The sequence below is a fragment of the Dermacentor albipictus genome, chromosome 9 (genome assembly GCF_038994185.2).
Source record: "Dermacentor albipictus isolate Rhodes 1998 colony chromosome 9, USDA_Dalb.pri_finalv2, whole genome shotgun sequence".
Taxonomy (NCBI): domain Eukaryota; kingdom Metazoa; phylum Arthropoda; class Arachnida; order Ixodida; family Ixodidae; genus Dermacentor; species Dermacentor albipictus.
Genome location: NC_091829.1, coordinates 7976757 through 7997920, shown reverse-complemented (window position 1 = coordinate 7997920; position 21164 = coordinate 7976757). Strand labels below are relative to the sequence as shown.

Genomic DNA, 21164 nt, shown 5'->3' with positions numbered 1-21164 from the left:
GCAAAAACAGACATAAAACGGGCACAAAAGAAGACTGCTTGCCGTAGTTATTTTGGGCTACTCGGGGAACCAAGGCTCGCCGGCATGGCCCGGGCCTTGGGGCGAGACTTTCGTCCTTTCCTCCTCACCACCGGTGCACGCGCTAGCCTTCACTTCGGAAGGCCGCCGATGTGCGAAGAAAGGAGGGAGCATCATGATCATGGCGACTTCCGCTGGCTCTCGGTCGACTTCTGCAGCTGCTTCGTTTGTCCTGAGGTGAGAAACGTTTGTCCATCCGCAGCTCGGGACACCCGCGATGCCCGAGCTGCCTACCTGCATGTGTCAGTGGCGGTTCTGCAATGCAACGCGTTGATTACTTCGACCACGTACGTTGTGTCCGAGGCTACTGTGCGCAGGTGTACGGGCATCGTGTCGTCTACGAGCCGCGAAGCGACGGCTGCAGTCAGCTGTCTGCGTGTGCGCACAGGCACGGCGGCGCATGCAGCTTGCTTGCCTCGTGACAGTTGCCGGGCTCCGCTACGCATCAGAAGCGGGTGCTTGCTTCTTTTCGGGTCGAGTGCAGTCTTGCTCTATAGAATATTCGACTTGCGATTCAATGATTCCGAGTTGTGTGATGACTGAGAGTTGGTCTGAGCTAGTCCTAACTCAATGTGAACACGATGCACTGCAGTTCCGTTGATAAAGTAGAGATCCTCACGCAAATGAGCCGCTACTGTTGGGGCTTTTTATCTGCTGATTTTGTTTGCGTCAAGTCTTCGAGTAAAACAAATTGTGACGGTTCTCAGGACCAGCGGACCTGCAACCGTTTAGGAGCACGTCAGTTGCAGCAGCGGTGATGGCAGTAACATAAGTGTTTCCACGCCGTCAATTTCTAGCAGTGTTTACAAAGTTGGCTTAGAGTCCAAATGGTCGAAATTTGCTTTTGCGCAGGTTGACTGAATAAAAAATTCGTTACCCGCCGTGGTTGCTCAGTGGCTATGGTGTTAGGCTGCTGAGCACGAAGTCGCGGGATCGAATCCAGGCCACGGCGGCCCCATTTCGATGGGGGCGAAATGCGAAAACACCCGTGTACTTAGATCTAGGCGCACGTTAAAGAACCCCAGGTGGTCGAAATTTCTGGAGTCCTCCACTACGGCGTGCCTCATTATCAGAAAATGGTTTTGGCACGTAAAACCCAATAATTAAAAAAAATTAAAGAAAAAATTCGTTTGCTCCTTTAAAGCAAGAACCCGATCAGTTTTTCTGTCTCAGTACTGCGTCGTAAATATCGCTAGAAAGGTGGGTTATGTATCCGCGTTTATGTTCGCGCTGTTCTTTATGAACGCGCTAATTTTTTAATCGTGAATTGTGCATATCTAAGAATGGGTAGTACCAGCGTAACTGAACTGAGCGCATAGTGTTGCCGGTAAACCTGTAATCGCATTTCTTCAGTTCAAGTTTCAAGTTTTTTCAAGTTCGTTATAAGCGACATTTTGCAGCAGACGTTTGCCTACGCTAATCCTTTAGAAAATGTTATTGCATTCGCTGCTCCTCATGCTCGTGTCAACCGATTCTTGCGTGTTTATGGAATGTTCTACTTGGATGCTAGCAGGATTTAGTGCCCTATACTTCCGAAAGTACAGATTGTGTGGTGGAGGTAACCTGCAAGGTGCATTAGATGTAGTAGAGCCACTTCCAACTAGTTCAGACTTCGACTTTACGTTCAGCCACGACCTCGCTACGATCCCCGCCGTGTCCGAACTGCATATTGCCCACGTAAACGATGCCCGCCGTATGTTCTGCCCAGCGTCGCGTCGCCCGATCTCGGCTACCATAGTTTTGGCACCGTTACCCGCCACTAACTGGTGCCTAGCTGATTAGTTCAAGCTCACTTCAGTGGTTCCAGGACTTACATTTGGAAATGCGGTTGTTTGCTTGAAGTCAAGAGTACAATCTGGACCCTATAGCAACGAAAGGTCAGTGGGACGCCTCGCATTGGGTGATCACGGGAAGACGACAAATGAAGCTCTGCAGGGTAGGTATGGGCTTGACAAGTTTTGAAGCGAGGGAACAATTCCGATTTTTTTTTTTTCGTTTTCGCTTTTATTCGGACATTTCAAGAAACGCCCACGAAGAGTAAAATTGGTTTTGAAGAACGACTGCGCAATATGGAAGAAAGTAAATGGGTTGTTAGAGTGTTCAGATATTTTTACAAGAAGAACGTTGACTCATATCGGAGGAAAAGAACTAGGAAGCTTACCAGCAAGTAGGCGACCGGCATGGTAAGCAGCATGGCAACAAAGAACGCCAAACGCAAAGTCGGAGAGGCTGAAACAATCTCATGGGTGGCGGCAATGGAAAAGAAACCTGCTATGAGTAACTACCTAAGAGAAAAAAAACGAAATCAGGAATATAATTTACGATAACTGAAAGGGAAGCTCTTTTCGAAGCGAGGTCTTAGAACGCGTACTTATAAAGCGAGGTACACAAAGGAAAAAGAACCACGTGCTTGCTGCGGTAAAGCTAGGGAAACGATGGAACACGTATTATTAGAATGTGAAGATACCTGCCCAGCTGTCGTCTTACGCTACTGTGACCTCATTTAAGCCCTTGGGTTCAGCGATAGCAGGGGTGTGGTGGCTAGCAGGGGAAAGTAAACATGTCCGTAATCCGTAAGAGGCGATTGGGAATTGGGTGGCAGAGAAGTAGGGAGACCACGAACAGCGGAGGTGTACGAAAACATAAGTTCCCGATAGTGGTTCAGAAAGTTTGATGCTGTGAATTTTTTGTTCTTTTATTTTTATTTTTTCTAAATATAGGTACGACGTACATACGGCGAAATAATTAGAGCTTGGTGGAGCAACCAATGCGCCGTTTCAAAAGGAACGCTCATAGCATCCATCCATCTTCAGAGTGAAATTGATATGAAAGAACGACTGATGAATATGGAAGGAAGTAAGTGGGTTGCGAGAGTGTCCAAGTATTTGTACAGGGAAGAAAGTTGGACTTTCGCCCGAAAGGCGAAGCGTCGATTGCGACAGCAAATTAGTAGACGGCTGTACGAAGCAAGGATAGTAGGTTTATCGGCCGTGTAAACTTGGAAACATTCGCGTACTGAATTAACAATAATGGTGTCAGTGCGCGCAAGCAAACCATGAACTTATCACACTCAAAGAGTGCGAAGATTCGCTGTCGAAGCGCTGGTGCGAGCAAACGCGGCGGCAGCGAGCGAAGTGACCTTTCTGCTGTCTGTCGCTTCAAAGCAAGAGGTGGCTAGCCGGAGCACCACGCTGCCCTCTCCCTCCCTCCCATCCCCCCCCGACGCGCGACGTATGACGGCGCGTTTGCTCTCTGCTTCGTTCGCGCGCACCAGATTGAGCAGCGATTGTCGGCTTCCCTCGCGTGATTTCACTCGCACATACAGCGCGCGGCGACGGTGTTATCGACCTTGGACTTTGCACAGAACATCACGGCGATGCCGACAGCGACGGCAAAAAACGCGCCTCGGGTGTCCATATATAATGACTCGCAGTGGACGAAAAGAACTAGGAAGCTTACCAGAAAGTTTGCGACAAATAACGTCAAACGAAAGTCGGAGAGGCGGAGAATTTTCTGGGCGGCGGCAGTGAAATAGAAACCGGCTATGAGTAACCACCTTAGAGGTAAAAACGAAATCAGGGAAGACAATTTGATAGCTAAAACAAACTTTACTTTTCGAAATGCTATAAGGATGCCTTAGAATGCGTAGTTGTAAAGCGAGGTACGCCAAGGAACAAGCATGTGCTTTATGCGGTAAAGCTAGGGAAACGATGAAACATGTTTTATTAGGATGTAAAAATGTCAACCTAGCTGTCAGTTTAGGCTCCGCTGGCCTTCTTGAAGCCTGTCACCGCTGTATCAGCGGTGATAGCTGCATGACAGGCGCAGGCCTCTATAATAACAGACATGCACGTGACGTTACCGGAGTTTGGGACAAACCAGTCCGCATGCGTGCCGGGTGCGTCCCGCAGACAAGCGCAACGAAGCCGAGTTATACGAAGTAGCAGCCGCTTCCGTTTGTGGACGAACGCAACGTCTCAATCACTTTTCTTTAATTCTACCCTTGCCGTAATGCTGTTTCTGTACTTCAGTATAAAAATCTGTGGACACTTTGCTGAGCTAAACTGTGATAGGCAAAAGCCTATCTATGACTGCCTCTGTTGCTGTTTGAACTGTTCTGCGAATGGACGCCGCCTTGGCCGTGACCACGAATATGGGATGCAATCACAGCCATATGGCTGCAAGGTTTATCGCCGATGTGCGCGCACCCCCGCCCGCATGTCCGCGCACTCCCGCGCGCCCACTCGCACAGCGCTACTGGCATGGCGCCTCCTCTCCTTCTCCTCTCGCCGGTGATCACCGCTTTCCTGCGCCCGCCACGGACTGCGCCCGGACACTCACGAGCCACCTAAGGCGTACGCCTTAATAGGCAAGCATCCTTATAGACTTAAACCTCAGACTCCACACGGCACGACCCGCCGTGGTTGCTTAGTGGCTATTCGCAACTTTCACGTACGGTGGCGCCATCATGCGGCGGCGGCCGGAAATAATCGAAAGATTATACTCGCCGCTGGCTGCCGCCCGTTCGTGTAGCGTATTGGTGTTGTCTACGCTTTTCCTTCCCTTTGGTTGATGTTTGAACGCGTTCAAAGCTCCCGTGGGATCCTGAAGGACACTTAACATGCTCAGAATGAGCAAACATAGAAGTAACCGTATTTGCTGCGTGCCGCAATGGGTGCCGAGCGGTAGTTATGCGGTTGGTGATGTGAGCCTTCACTCACTCCCACCGGCTGCGTCCATGAAGAAGAAATTGATTATTAAGCTGCGGATCGACAAAGGTTTCACAGAAGCGATGAAGGTTTGCAGTGCGCACTTCATGCCGGAGGATTTTTTTTTTTTTTGGAATACGACAAATGAGTGACAATTCCGAGCACTTGAAATCACGAATAGACGCACGTCCATAAAGACGCAGGCATAGCACTATATTATGTGCAGGGAAAGAAATAACGCGGAATTTTAACTCATATGTGTTGTAGGATGATTGATGCTTGCGTTCTTGCCACTCATGCGCTTGCGGCTACGTTGGAGCGCATTCTCCCTGAAGCCTTGTACCTGCTTCAAAATTTCTTGTTCTCGTTCATACATTCGTGCTGTGCAACGCCGGCTTGACATTCCACCATTTTCGAACAGAGAGACGAGTTTCTCATTTGTGCATCGAAGCAAAGTGACGCAGGCGTAGAGGGACCTGGAATTCGTACCTCGTCTGCCACTTCGATGCGCGGTTGCAACGTGTGCACAGGTGCGCATGACTGCACTCGTAAAGTAACAAATCCTAGTCCAACAAGCGTTAAACTACTGTGCAGTGTTTGCGTAGCGAACCCTCAGCTGATCTGCGTGTATATTATTTTATAAAGATAACTGGAAGAATGAAGCGAGCATTACCGCGGACCAGTAAATGTCGGCAATGTATCGCTTGATCTGTCTATAGGCAAGACGCGGTAGGACTCACGCAGGCTGTAAAACTACCGTAAGACTGTAGCTTGCACAGCACGCATAAAGCGCAATAACCAAATTGCAAGGGTGAACGGTTATCGTATTAGCTCGCGAAAGCAGTCAGATATGGTTTTTTGTTTACTTCTGACGTTCAACATACAGCTTTGTGAACACAGGCAGGGATAACTAGACAAGAAATTTTCGCACACAAAACGCTGCTTTTCACGCCGTCGATGTAAATGACTTCGGTCGCGCGACACCAGGAAGGTTTTTTTTTTTTTTTCTCGACACGGCGGCTTATTCAAGCGGTCTAAGTAACAACTTGCAGAGAGCACCACACCGTATAAAAGTTCATGGTACCCACTCAAAGAGGTCAAATTAATAGAATAGCAAATAAAAAGCACTGTCACTTCTCTTAATAACACCGTCGCGGTAAAACTGAAACCACAGCTCATGTGGCTCGCTTCGAAGTCGCGAAGTTTTTATGCAAAGGCCTTCAACAGTCACAGACGTCGACGTGCACGCTTTTATGCCGCAACACACAAGATGATCAGCGAAGCTGCCTTCGAATCCCGGGTTCTGCTCGCCCAATATGAGCCATTACGCAGGCTAACGACAGCGGGCGTGTAAATTGAAGAGGCATTTCAGCATGACGACGCGAAACAACATGCCACTGAGCTAGACGACCGCAGCACTGCACCGACAGCTCTAGTTCTTAATCTCTCGGACAGCCATGTTGGATTTAAGGTGGCGCCCCCTATAGGCCGTGAAAGTTGCGAATGGTGTTGGGCTGCTAAGCACGAGGTCGCGGGATCGAATCCCGGCCACGGCGGCCGCATTTCGATGGGGGCGAAATGCGAAAACACCCGTGTGCACGTTCTTTAGGTGCACGTTAAAGAGCCCCAGGTGGTCCAAATTATTCCACTATGGCGTGCCTCATAATCAGATCGTGGTTTTCGCACGTAAAACCCCACAATTCCGCACGGCACGATTCCGGTACGCATTGTAGTGATCCATGCTATTAATGAATACACATCGCCGAATAAGTGCCGTCAAAGTCACATCAAGAAAAGTAATTGCGAATTTGTTAATCGAAATGCGTACGCTATTCAACAGAGTCACCAAATGTAAGTGTAAATGAAAGCCTAGGTTAGTGCTGCACCGACGATGCAGTTCCGCTGCGTACGTCGACGAAAATCCCTACCCGCTGCCGTTTCCTCAATCTGAAATTCCCTTAGCGGCCTGTTTGGAAACGTACAAAGCTAAAGACTTACCAACATTTGAGTACTTTATTATCGATTGTTACGAAATAAAAACGTCACAGTTTCGACCGAAAGGCGAAGCATCGATTGCGATAACAAATTAGTAGACAGCCATAATAAGTAAGGATGGTAGCCTTACCGGCCACATAAATGTGTAAGCACTCGCCTCCTAACTGAATTAACAAGCATGGTGTCACCGCGCGCAGGCAAACATGCACACATCACACTCGATGACGGCACAGACGCTGGCATAGGAAGCGCGGTAGCAGCAGCAGCGAGCGAAGTGACCTTCGTGCTGTCGGTTGCGTCAACGGAAACTGAGTGGCGTGAATACAGCTCACGCAAAGCTACGAGCCTTCGGCACACCTAGACTCTGCCACCAAAGTAGATCGCTGTAAAGATAAAACCCGTGCGACCGCGCCATACGCAGTTGCTGCCGAAGTAAAACGCCCCGCCAGTGACCTCCTCTTCCCCCGGTTCTATGCGCGCGACAGAAGACTGGACGCTTTCCTCCACGCCTTCCTCCATCGCGCGAGAGATTGAGCCGCGATCGTCACCCCACCCTCGTACGTTTTCACTCGCACATACACATATACGGGGCGCGGCGACTGTTTTATCGCCCCTATATCGCCCCTATATCGCCTCTTATCGCCCCGTGATAGACCTTACAAGGGCCATCACGGCGACGACGGCGGCAAAAATGCTCCTGGAGTGTCCATATAATTGCTGTCGCAATAGAAGCCACACGATATATTTAAAGACTAAGCAGCGCCGGCCAGGGTAGGCGGGCGCAGGCGGCAAGGCCGGGTCTAGTCCTTTGCGGCGTGGGCATTGCACTCCTACACCGCAAAAGATAAGAATTTGATTTAGTACAAAATGTACACGCAGAAAGGCATCCTGTGCGTTAAGGCCGCTCAAACAGCAACAAGGTGTAACGAATTTGCAAACATGAAACGAATTTTTCATCGACAATCGAACAGCAATACCATATGCCGCAGCTAACGGCAATCCTCCCCCCAAGATATGTCTTTCCTAGCACATTCGCTAAGCAGCCACAATATCGAAGATGTCCTCTGGAGCAACGAATAAAGTTGGTAAAGGCGCACTTGACTGTAATCATTCTGATAAAACTCGGCGTGATTTAGGCCCCTTACAAACGAGGCGACGCGAAAACGTCGCTTTTAGAATAAATCGACAGTTCTGCATAAAGATCTGTATAAAATCGACCCAAAAATTATTAACTGCGTGAGAGCTCTTACGGGCCGCATAAAACCAACGAGATCAGTCCTTGAAAGCCTCAACAGCTATGCCACATCAGGATGCAATCGTACAGTCGTGTACCTACAGTAAGAACAACACTGTAAAGAAGCGGCAAACGGTATCTATATTTATAGGCGGCAAGCGGCAGGCAGAACCTAGGCGAAATGTATTTGACGCGTATACTGCATTGCGGACAAACCGAACCAAGACATGGTCAGGCCGTGATCCACTTCCTCGCTTACCCGTGTAAACATGAATGAGCACAAACACCGAGATGACAAAAGAAAGCGTGATAAGAAATGTCCAGCCGAACGGCGCCGAACCATTGTTGCCGTTGCTCCCGCTTCAAACTGGTGTCAATCAGGAATTCCTAGTTTGCGAGGCATTTCGGGCCTCGCAAACTCACCGGCTACAATTCGTAAATTGCAATATGTGCCGTAAGGTAACTACAAAGCTAACTATAGTGATATTTTTTTAATTAGTTGAATATGTATTTAGAGTTCTTGTTAAAATAATGTCCGCCTCTTTGAATAATGCAGCTCTGTAGGACCAGAATTATGTCAAATGCGGCAGGCGATTTTTAAACATTCCGGAGAACTTAAATCCCGTATATGGCTCAGATGTTCACGGCATTATACCATGTAACGGCTCAGTAAATTTATTTGCTATATTCAAAACACGTTGCAGGTCTGTTTAATGGGATGTCTGCGTGGAATGTCGTTAAGTCACCAGCAGGCTATTCCGTTGACTCTCGCGTGCTGCACACCTTCGAACACGGAGGAGCGTCGCGAAGGTTTGCATCTCTTCACGTGCGCGCGCGTCTGCGTGTTTGTGCACGCTGACTGTTTCTCTGCAAAAAAAAAAAGTGTTTCAAATGTTTCTCTGCACGGGGCTTGCATGCCCCATGGTGCGAGTTTAGCCCCGCGTTCGCTTATTTTTTCCGTGACAGTTTTTTAGGCTGTCGCCATTTGAGGTCTTCGCCGGAGATCAGGCTGAGTACAACGTCTGGCTGAATGTTGCGTCCGTCGTCAGTCGCCACGGTAATGGGTTTACCCTCAGATTTCCGTAACTGTTTTGAGGATGGCCACATAGCCAGCGTGTTAACACCACGAAGTGCCTGCCTTACAAAAATAGTCGTGTAGGAAGACGTGTAACCACAATGACGCAGGGAGGCGGTGAATTGTTATAGATGGCCATAGGAGGGCGTGTCTCCATTTGCGGGGTTTAAGAGCTGCGAGCCGTAGCCGTTGTTTCAGATTGACACCTTTCGAAACGACGCCAAGGCTGTTATTTTTATGGCTCCCTGTAAATTTGCGAGTAAGGAAGCACGTTTAGTTCCTCGCTATGTATGGTGTTTACTCTCCGCCTGAACTAACAGCCACTGTTAAGAACGGCCAGCTGCTGTGCAAGTTTTGCCAACCAGTTGCGACTGTGGAGGCAACATTTCGGAAGCGTCGCCGCCAACCTCTAGCCACGGCGTGGCTAAGTCGACTTTGTGTCGTTAACAATACGCGCATCCTCCACTCTCCGTCGCTTCGGCTAGGATGCGTTGTGACTGAAGGAGTTCGACGAAGCAGGCTTTGTGCGCAACACGACAAAGAGGACCTGATCTCCTACGGGCGGGGGAGTTGCCGTGGGAACGCCGACAGAGGCTCCTTCTCACGCACCGACCTAGCTGAAGCGACGCCGAGTGGAGGAGGCGCGTATTGTTACCGACACAAAGTCGACTTAGTCACGCCGTGGCTAGAGGTTGGCGGCGACGCTCCCGGAATGTTGCCTTCACAGTCGCAACTGGTTTGCAAAATTTGCACTGCAGCTGGCCGTTCTTAACACCACTGCTGCCTCCCCAACAATGTCATTATCACTTTTTCAGTGTCTTGTACGCATGCCTTCAACGTCCTGATTAATTGTCTTGCTTTCGCTGTCGACTGTGCTATGTATACGTTGTGAAGACGATCTCGCGTATCTTACTTTCGAGACGTTGACTAAATAATTTGTTTTCTAGCTTTGTCGCACACGGCCGAAGGTTCGCGGCTTCGAATCATTGAATGCACGTAGCTTACAAAAAAAAAGTGCTGGAATCTTTCGCATGCGCAGACGCACCTCCATTATTTCCAAGAACTGCGGTGGCAGACGCGGGACGTCATGAAACGCTCGGTATGAGCAACACTGTTTGAAATTAGCAATACAAATGAACTTGAGTTAGTAACGGTAGGGAACTTCCGTAATTGAAGGTGATAAGGTGCTTGGCGCCTGTCAATTTAGCAAAAAGCCCTAAACCACTTAACCCAATTTAACTTATTGTAACTAACCAGTAACCATGTTACGTATGTTGATTAATTATGCGGAGAGTAAACATAGCGCTCTTTATACCTCCGATATCATAGCTCGGTAGCTCTTATCTAAATACATGGTAACGAAGAAATACTCTCTCGGCAACACTGCACCAATTTTTATGGGATTTATTACGTTTAGAAGAAAATTTTGAAATTTAGTGACTGTCGGAAGCTCATTTTTTTGTTCAGGCCATCAGTTTTTTTTTTGGTAGAAATATTCTTGAAAATTGATTTAAGAAGAAGACTAAATTATCTAGTCTACAGCTTCGTAACTCGGCAATGAAAAACTGTACCACATTTTTTAAATCTACTTATAATGCATTTATATCGAACAGAGTTGATATACAGCGCTCTGAAAATGTACTACTAATTTGTGAGTAGGACCATTGCTAAACCCTGGTAAATATTGTAAGCTTTAAATTCATGTATCAGTTTACCCGCTGCAGATGCTCTAAAAGGCGCAGTTTACAGAAGTGCGGTATCTATTTTTGATGCGGGTTAGTGAACGGATTAGCAAACTTGGTGTCTCATTATTTTTTTAAGCTTGCCAATTTTCGGAAACTTTCGTCGCAAATGCCGGGCCATACATAAAAATATTGCTTCCTAGTCACTGTGATTTACCTTTCACTTTCAACTGCAACAGTATTCATTCAATGCGGTCCAGGGTTGTCTCACAATAGCATTTTTGCATTTCACATATATTTGAATAGGTGGAATCGGAGTTGGCCCCAAGTCAAAGCTTCCTGTAAAAACATGTGCGGAAACATATTTATTGAAAGGCATCGCATAAGTCCCACTGTGTTTTCAGTTTTGAACAGAATATGTTGCAGGGTCCCTTGGAATTCTTTTCTGATAGTCAAAATTAGTACGGAGCACTCAACGATGGCGTCCGTCATAGCCCCTGTGTTTCTTTGGGACGTTGAAGCCTCACTGATCATCAACCATCCCACCAGGATCCCATCCCATCCTATCCAGAAATTCCGGATAAGCCCCTGACCAGGCGTACGTTGTCCACTACAGATGCGCTAGGCGTTGAGCTTGGCGAAAGGTCGCGATGGAGTACGCCGTCGAGGGCGAGTTCCTGCGGGAACGGTCTCCACAACCGCACGATGATGACGACGACGCCGAGAGCGAAGACCCGCGAGCGTTCATCGGCTTCTGGCCTCGGGCGCTGGTCGACAGCGAGGCCCCGGACTTGGAGCAGGGACCTTGGGCGTCACTGCCAGACGTCCTCCTGGAAACCGTCTACAGCATGGTTCCTATCGCCGACCGGTACGCCATGTCGCAGGTGGGAGGCAGTGTCGCTACGGTGCGTTTTGGCCTTACCGGTAACTACGTAATATCATTGCAGTTACCGGGAGACGTAGATGAAAACATCAGTGCTAGCGGGGACGTCTTCTGATGAGTTTCAGAGGACGCAGAGCTCAGCGTTATTGTTTAAATGAAAAAATGAAAAAGAAACAGAAATTGCACTTAATAGCATTACAGTGAGAATGGCTACACCCTAAAAGTGTGTATTGAGTAAATGTTCTATTTGGCAAGAAACGTTGACCTAATACGGCAAATAAATTGGAATGAAGTTCAATAAAAATTTCGCCGACGATTACAACACTTCGTAATGTGAAATTTGAGCACAGCTTTATGCGTGTTTCCATTTCGCGATATATTGGTGCGTTGCAAACGGAGTGAAATGTGGTGCCTCGCTAATCGGGAGATCACGAGAGGCAGCGCGGGGTTGACGCGTGGGTGCGATTCACAGCAGCCGCCGCAGACAGACCTCCACTCATGCAGCTATTTGTTTCCATACGTTTGAGGCGCGCTACTCTCGCGCCATCTTGTAGCCATCGTCGCCGCAGTGTTCATATTGCGCGGCACGACGCATTTCTTCTCACACTTTCGCCATACCCTCCTTCGCCTTCCTCCTCTCCTCGCTATCACCGCCATTATTGACGCGCTGCGCTCCGCGTTCGCTCCTTCATTCTTCGCTGTGCTCGTTCGCCCGTTTACGAGAAACGCCGTGGCACGCCGACGCTCAGCGCGGGAACGGGCGCGTAAGAGCTGCGCTCTAAAGGTAAAACACTCACAGGAAAATCTCAAGGTATTACACGATGGGTTCCACGTAGTCAACATGCCAATTCACCGCATTTAGTGGCTAAGCACGCTGGCCGATCAGTGCATTTTTCAAAATGCATTGACGGTATCGGGAGGCACCTAACGTCACTCACATGCTTGGCTTCCAAATGTGCAGGTTTGCCGGAACTGGTACCGAGTCTTCTACTCGCCCCGGGTCTGGTCCGTGTTCGTGCTCGACGACCGAACCATGACGCGACGCAAGTTCAACTATTACATGGGCTACCAGCACCTGCTCGACCACTACCGGACGCAGATCTGCGTGCACAAGATCGGCCGCCACATCCGGCACCTCCTCATTCCCGCCATGTCCAACTTCTTCAATCTGTACGAATTTATGGTCATCATGGCCTACTTCGGCGAGCGGAATAATGCGCTGGGACACCTGCGGCGATTTGACTTCACCTTCGGCTGCCACCTGCTCGGCAACAACTCGGACGGCCAGAGGCACCAGGACAGCGTGTTCGGCACCGGAGGCAAGCTGCTCGAGTCGCTCAAGCGTCTCATGTGCTGTTTCACGGGGCTGCGTCACCTGGCCCTGACAGACTTGCTCTTGGAGCCACACGAGGCCAAGTTCCTCCTCGACGACGTGGCCGAGGCATGCATGACGACGCTGCGGACGCTGCGGCTCATCAACTGTTCCAAGGAGCCGTACCCGTTCCTGCACGCCGGGGTGTTCCTCAACCTGACCGCGCTATACATCTCGCCGCAGCACCTGGACGACGACCTGGCTACGCTGCTCAGCTACACATCTCTGCGGGACCTGCACCTGATCCAGACCACGTACACGGAGTTAGGGCTCCGCGTGTCGCCCCGGGTATGGCGAGAGTGCCGGAGGGCAGCGCCTAGGCTCAGGGTACATCTCTCCGTCGAGGGCGCTGTAGCCAAAGAGGTGGGGTCTTTTCGCTCTCAATTACGAGACCGAGAATGGTCTGAACGTCTCCGTTCGTTTGTCCGTTCGGATCAGTAAGCACCTGTGTAGCCGCGCCGAGGCTCGTGACGCCTGAGGCGCGCCGCTCGTAGATGCGGGGATTCTCCGGAATATGCGGAACAATGCGCAATAACCGATAAAGGGAAATCAATTTGGCGCCGTGGATGTGAGGTAATCGAGAAGCAGCTTAGCTGGGAGCGGTTGCAAGAAAGAAAGAGGAAACAAAAAAAGCGAACAGAAACTTATGAGGGAGGATATGAGCTGAATATGTCCGTCAGGAGTACGTTCTTAAAGATTGCTCGAGTTTCTTGCACATGTAAGAGTTCAAAGTTTGCGCAGCCACTCATCCGTATGTAAAAATTATGCGACCATAGTCAGTAGTGCGTAGTCTGCATAGTTATGGTGAATTTCGGACTGCTATTCGCGGTGATTGAATTAAGGGTATCAATGATTCACTGGAGCTATACAGCGACGCTGTTTTTGGATAGGGTTCCGTGCTTTTTTGTTTGTTTGTTTGTTCTGCGTGTGCAAAAACCGTTGGCCGTCCTGCGGCGGAGATGAAGCAAGCTTCAAGCACTCCGCCAACTTGCAAAAATAAGTTTAAGCTATTGCGTCCACATAAAACCCGTATCGGCCATGTCTACGTTCGCACCGCCCTCTCGTTGTCGTCGTTCCTAGCACTTGCGTATATACTTGCGCTCTCCCGTGATGGCGGTCCCGTCGAAACGTTATGCGTGTCTCGTTTTCTCCGTCACCTCGGGGCGGCAGTCCCGTCGCCCACGCGAATGATTATAAAGATCACGGTAAATGAGTTTGTACCTTTGTTCAAAATTACGTGTCACCTCTGTGTCGTATGCTAAACAGCTTCGCTGGTCATGTCAACCTTCACAGAGTAGAGTGACTCATTATTTCTTTTATTTATAGCACCTTCGGTTGAGCACTGCTGGGACTGAATCCGAGGATATTTGATAAGGGAGGGACTGAGGAATTGTTAGGTGCGTCCGCCGCGTTAACGTATCGGACTTACGCTGACTGCGCAATGAGAGGAGTCGGCGAACTTGGCTGTATTCCAGTTTCGCGCTACTCTCGCCGCGCGCATTCTTATGTTTTCCGTACTAATTACATCGTGCTAAAATGCTCTTTTGCCAACGAAGCCTTTACGCAATGCAAAGTCTAATTTCCCGACTCTTATCTCTCTACGAGACGCGTTGTTTTCCTTGCCACGCAGATAATATGGCAAGAGTGTGCGCCGGTGCACTCGATAATCTACAAGACTGCTTATAACCAAGTGGGGCCAGAGTCTGCGCTTACGGCAGCCACCTACTACCCCGAGGACCTGAGGACCTACGCATTTCTTGGTTTGCCCAGATTCCACATGGCCAAGCGCTTCGTGGATAGACCAGATTCTGCGCTGGTAAGCCGGCCAAATGAGTTCATTTCTGGAAACATGGGATAGAACTGGGTTCTTTTCTACGACGTCTACAAGTTTCGGTTTAGTCTTCTCGCTAAACAAGCTTGAACGGATTGATCGAGTCAGCATGAATCTCAGCTGCCGCGGTAGCCGAGTGGCTATGGCGTTGCGCTGATGAGCCCGAGGTCGCGGGTGCGGTTGCGGTCGCATTCCGATAGGGGACGAATTTAAAGAACCCAGGTCTCCACGGTTACGGCGTGCCTCATAACCACACCGTGGTTTTGGCACGTAAAATCTCAGACGTTAGGTAGTTTTATTTTTAAGCATGAACCTCAACGTCGTTGTCACCCTCATGCGCTGCATCAATGCGCGGTATTGGTGCTTTCGACAGTGTGTCAGCAAGAACCAGGAGCTTTCGAGTCATGTAGTACTAGTGCTCATATTTCATGGGTCGTAGGAAAACGCGCTGCAGCCTAGAAGATGTGTCACTGGTATTTCTTTCATATTAAAGGCATGGTGATGTGGAAGCACTGTACTAGAAATATTTTCTCGGTGCTTGAAGGAAGCTTATAGTTTGAGCCCAAATGGAATCGATGATTTGACGACATCTCGTCTTGTCAGTAGGAAGCATGTTGAACGAAGAAAATAGTGAAAGCGCCGACCAATTGCGGCTTCCGTACGAAGCGTCCAGATAGAAGCATGCGATCTTTTAGTGTATTCATGAAAAACGTTTGTAGTTTGTAGAACCGCCGTGGCTGCTTAGTGGCTATGGTGGTGGGCTGCTAAGCACGTGGTCGCGGGATCGAATCCCAGCCATGGCGGCCGCATTTTGATGGGAGCCGAATGCGAAAACACCCGTGTACTTAGATTTAGGTGCATGTTAAAGAACATCAGGTAGTCCAAATAATCCCGGAGTCCCCCACTGCGGCGTGCCTCCTAATCAGGTAGTGGTTTTGGTGCGTAAAACCCCATAAATTAATTTTTATTGTTTATTAGTTGGTAGTTGCTGCATATTTGCAGGATGATTTACTGAGGGAGGCGTATGACAGTGATCGATACTTTGATAATGATGGCTCTAAAAGCTTCGACACATGAGTAGTGTGAAGATTTGGACGATTTGGTTGTGTTGAGCAGTCTGGGATGGCACATTAGGGAGAAAGTGAGAAGATGGTAATACGCGTGCGTATGAAGTACGTATCTTCATTTTTTACCAGCGACGCCTCATACATGCAAACTTCGACTTAATGTAAACTGAAAGGTTTCCGCACGCATCATAGTGGGCACCTTGACTGCCAGCTTCTCCACAATAACAGTATTAGTAAGGAGAAGCCTTCTCCAGTGATGTACATTTTGCAAGCGATCGCCGATATGTCGGAAGCGTCTATGCGTACGTGGAATAGCCTACTTCATCATATATGTGCAAACAGGACTACAAGCGCGTGGGAAAAAACTGCGGCTTTATGGAAGTTTCGTTCGCGGGACTGGTTACTTTGTCGGAGGACACTCCAGCGAAGGCCAGTCCGACGGCCGTAAATTTAGTAAGGCGATCGCCTTTTTGCCTCCTATTATGCTTTATCTTGGTTTCACCGCTCTGACATGTGAAGGACGCATTGCTAGTCGAACGCAAACCAGCACAGGCCTCCGAGATTTCCGATATGGAGCAACGCCCCGCACCTCTGTCAAGCTCTCGACGGTCAGACCATTGGCCAGACCTCGCCCTTGCGCCATTGGACCCCATTCATCATCACGATACTTTGCCGATGCTGGCGCCTTTAAGCGGTGCCGGGTATTTCTTTTTTAACATAAAGCGAACATTTACTCGCTTACGTCTACAAGTTTCGGTTTAGTCTTCTCGCTAAACAAGCTTGAACGGATTGATCGAGTCAGCATGAATCTCAGCTGCCGCGGTAGCCGAGTGGCTATGGCGTTGCCACTCGGCTATACTTTGATACTTGCCGATGCTATACACGATACTTTGCCGATGCTGGCGCCTTTAAGCGGTGCCGGGTATTTCTTTTTTAACATAAAGCGAACATTTACTAAAAATTAAATAACAAGCCGGCATTGTACAAAGGAAATAAGGTAACAAGAACGAAAAGAGTAAGCGAACTTGAAGTCAGGTGACATAAATGCATCAATGACAGCTCACAACAGATCACATAAAACACGCTGGAACGTAAATTCATCTCCCATAAATGCAGAAAGAACACTTTCGTTCAGTTTAATTTACAAGTACGTTTCGCCTTTGCTGATGCTAGAGAAAAATGGTAAGATTTGCAGGAACAAAGCGGTGGCACAGTCTCTCATTGTAAAGGCGATAGGAGCCACGTGCCGTGCTGATTTATTTTATTGATTGATTGATTGATTGATTGATTGATTGATTGATTGATTGATTGATTGATTGATTGATTGATTGATTGTCTCTTATGCGTCGCTTTCCACTGTCGTTGCAGGTCTTGCTGTGCCGGTCCTGCCGCCGACTGGAAACACTTGTTATTCGGGAGCGCATTTCGACGGCCACCGTGCTTCTGCTGGCTTACCACGGCCGCTCGCTGAGGCGGTTCGTTGTGCGCGGTAACGCCGTCATCAAGAAGTGCGACTGGCCTCGCAACCCGGAGTGGAGCGAAGAGTTCTACGCCTGGCTTCGACACACGGCGCAGTCGTACGACGCGGTCTGCCAAGAAGTGTCGCAGATTCTCGGCTTTGCCTGGGCGCCCCTGACGGACAAGCAGTTCAAGACCATCGTGCTGCACGAGTCCGGGAGCAGAGATTTCTTTCCAGTGTCCCCGCAGTCGTCGATGAGCGACTTTCGGTTCCCTGCTGCCGAACAGAGGCTCTCGTTCTCGTCTAGCGGTTCGTTTTCGCCCATCTGAAGCTGGCTTCTAGGGCGCGATGACTGTGGTGATCGTCACCTGCTGGCGGACCTATCACGTGCGCATAACATTGGTCGGTCCGGAGTGTCCAGCCATTGTTAAGGGAACACCAAAGAAAAACACTAAGTTAATCTTTCAAAACTCTATTTTCGTTCATTTGGCAGAAAAATAATACGTGGGCTCTTCGTGTTATCACCTGAAAGTGATATGCAATTTGATAGCATTTTGGGTATTCTATCTATCGATGATCTCCCACCAGACACTTAATTCAGATGATTTTACCTTGTGTCGTGTTTTAGAGTAACCTTTATGCAACAGTAAGTTTTGACAACCACCTACTCCGCAGGCGAGACCGATGTCGCTTTACACAGACCAGCGAATAGATTCTTTCTAGCAGGTGCACATTGTGAAGGGTCATCGCTTGTCATTCAATTTTAGCTTCTTGCCGGGACCTCGCGTTGACGCCCATCCCTCTCAACCTCTGCCAATCAGCACGACGAAGCGCTTCGAGTTCTCCTGCCGTTCTCCTAACGACGCATGTTCGATGCCCTAGCGACTTCCAAGCAAGCGGCGCATTGCTCGGGCGGTTCGGGAGCCCCACGTCGCCGCACTGCATCGGCCTGGTGACGCCGTCTCTGTGCCGCTTCGTCTTCGGACACGTGACAGCCTTGTTATGCACTCGGTGGCGCGGCCTAGCGAACGAGGGGAGTGATACCGCGCTGTCACGTGACGCTGACTCAATCAATTGCCAGTTTCTCATCGTGTGACGTATTTTCCCTCACCCGTTGACCTATTTCCATCTTCACTTCCACGCACCTCATCCTCTTCTAGCTGTTTTCGCTCTTAACTCAGTGCCAAAGAGAGTCCTTGAATGATAGCTATGATGCTATGGCATTAAATATTTAGTTGCTATAGAGGAAAGAAATAAAGCAAACTACCCTTTCCTTGACTTTCGCGCAGAAACATCGGCGTTATTACGTATGTATGACGTCACGGATATCAAGGTATATTTTCGTTTACGTGGCCAATATTGCGCAGCGAAAGTTCTAGAAATCAGAGGCAACGTCCACTCTGCCAAACATTTATATATCCTTTTCTCGCTAATGAAAGCTCTGCTGTCGGCAGAAGTCGGGGGCGGAATCTTATAATGGTTCGGAAAGCGAACGGTTCATTTCTCTTAAATAAATGGGCCGCATCCAAGCCGGACGGGAAAGAAGGGGAGGATGCTGCCAATAGACGAGAGGGTTCCCCCTCTGAAGTGCGCGTCATCATCTTACAATATCTTGCAAGTTTTAAATTATAAACTTGCGGTGCCGGGCGTTTACGCAATGCTTGAAGTAATTTATTATTGTCATTCTTACCAAGTGCAACAGAATCGTGGAATGGCTCCTAGGGTCGCCTTTACTAACGGTCTATATCAATTTGCCTTTCTTTTTGGTCTTCGTCATTGGTTTGGATATGACTCGCATGCCGCTGCGCTTCCGTTAGCACTGCGATGTGCCCCACGGCGCGTTGCGTGATAAAAAAAAATATATTACTGACGATTACGATACCCCTGAACGCAAAATTTGGGCGCAGCTCTATGGGCGTATTCATTTCGCGATTTAGTGGCTGGCGCAGACAATCTGCCACGTGCGGCGCGTTGCAAACGGGGCGAAGCGTTTCAAAACAAGTAACACTCAACTACAATGATAGCGGCGAGCAGAGTCGGCGATTGTCGAAAATCTGATCAGTGGGTCAAGCGCGTCGGCTTAATTTTGTACATGATTTGGCGAAGGTTCCAGCTTAATCGCTCGTGCCCGCGTGGCTTCCAGGAAGTACTACACCATTCGCTTCACGCATACAATCAGATTATACAAAAGTTTGGTGACAATAGCTAACAGATAGAACTATCGATAATATTCGAGAAACGTCTGATATATGCAGGCGCGTCGTGCATCTAGGGATAACGTTTAACATTTTTAGCCGATGAAAAGCAGTGACCGAAGAAAAAGAACAGACGACGCGCGGTACCGTGGCGCCATCTCCTAGCGATCGTCACAGAACGCGTCGCGCGCGGCACCACTATGTGCGGCACCAGGCGGCACTAAGCTTTTGTCTTCATCCTTGGCTGTTGTGCTCGTTCGCTCGGTTACGCCAGTTACACCGCCGACGCTCGCCGTAGCAACGGGCCATCAAGAGCTGCGCTCGAAAACAATCGAGCATGAACTTGAACATTACTTATACGGGCTTTGCATTGCCTGGGCGAAGTAATATCAAGAGCGTGGTGCTGGTGGTGCGCGCTGTACTGTGAAATTGAGAACGAAAGTGCGGCTTTCCCGAACTAGAGCGAAAAGGGCAGCCAAATGAAAGGTCTCTGCACTATTCGTGTCCTGACTAGTCTTATCAGCCGAACAACGTAAGCGCTGGAGCTAGCTGCCAGGGTTGAACCCTTCTGGTTGTTGAATGGCGATCTGCGAGCTATGGACGATGGCGATATCACGAGGAATTCGATCTCACCATGCAAATACCTTATTGCCATTGGCTTTGACAGCCGGGGTCACGGGAAAACTGATGCAGCCCTTCTAACGGTCAACACAGCAATTACGAGTGCAACTTCGTGAACAGTGTCGGCAACAGACATCTAGACCATTCCGAAGAATGCTTCGCTTCTGCCATACCTCTGGGAGCTGCAGGCCGGCGGGAAGGAATCGCAGCGCGCAATTCGTTCCTCTCCGTGGAGTGGCCGCTGGCACGCTTGTACCCGAGTATCCTCCACTTCGTAACGTAGCCAGCTTAATGTCTTCTAAAAAGCCGACCGTGACGGTGCAAATAATTTTCCGTCACCCATTCGAACGCGATTGAATAAATGAACGTATATTTCTCCTGTTTACAACAGATAGGAAGAATCGCACTTCCAGTCGTCGTCGACACCGAAAGAGCATCGTCAAGCAGACAAGTGATAGCCTCCGAAGCAACGAACGCACGTGCACACGACGCCCGCAAGTCTCCGAGGCAGCGCGACCGGCGCACGCTGCCGGGGTCGCAAGCCAGCGGTCGCCACAGCAACCGAACCCAAAGCGAACTACCTCTTCGCCGCTTCCGCTATTTTTGCTTTGAAGATTACTGGCGGATGCGTGACGTGTTCATAATTTCTGGTGCCGCCCCGCTGTCTCCGACAGCCGGTGACGCAAACACAATTTTGACCAATCATATGAGGTGGAGGGAACCGTTCGCTTTCCGAACCGTTATAAGATTCCGCCCCAGGTCGTGGATACCGTGGAGTGCTGAAGTGTCACTTCTATCTTGACTTTGGTGTGTTTTCAGCATCGCGAACGACGCCGGGGGAAGAATGAGTGTCGCCTAGTTACCTGCTCGAAAAAAAAAAAATAATAATGCGTCCTTGTACCTCCCATCTTGTTTAATGAACATGCCCATTTAGTTTTCGTATGACAGAGCTCTCACGTACGT

The 21164-nt window shown here is 49.2% G+C and overlaps 1 protein-coding gene across 2 annotated transcripts; it reads left to right on the top strand.

Moving 5' to 3' along the window:
• The first annotated feature begins 99 nt into the window (after positions 1–99).
• On the top strand, positions 100–18663 carry LOC139049570 (F-box only protein 39). 2 transcript variants are annotated; one of them, XM_070525114.1, is made up of 5 exons: positions 100–255; positions 11390–11657; positions 12618–13391; positions 14659–14844; positions 17295–18663. In XM_070525114.1, the coding sequence occupies exons 2-5, from the start codon at positions 11424–11426 to the stop codon at positions 17712–17714; spliced, it is 1614 nt and encodes a 537-aa protein (XP_070381215.1). In that variant the 5' UTR covers positions 100–255; positions 11390–11423; the 3' UTR covers positions 17715–18663. The 2 variants fall into 2 exon arrangements, with proteins under 2 accessions (XP_070381215.1, XP_070381216.1); XM_070525115.1 differs by having other exon boundaries at positions 116–255; positions 11323–11657.
• The last annotated feature ends 2501 nt before the right edge of the window (positions 18664–21164 follow it).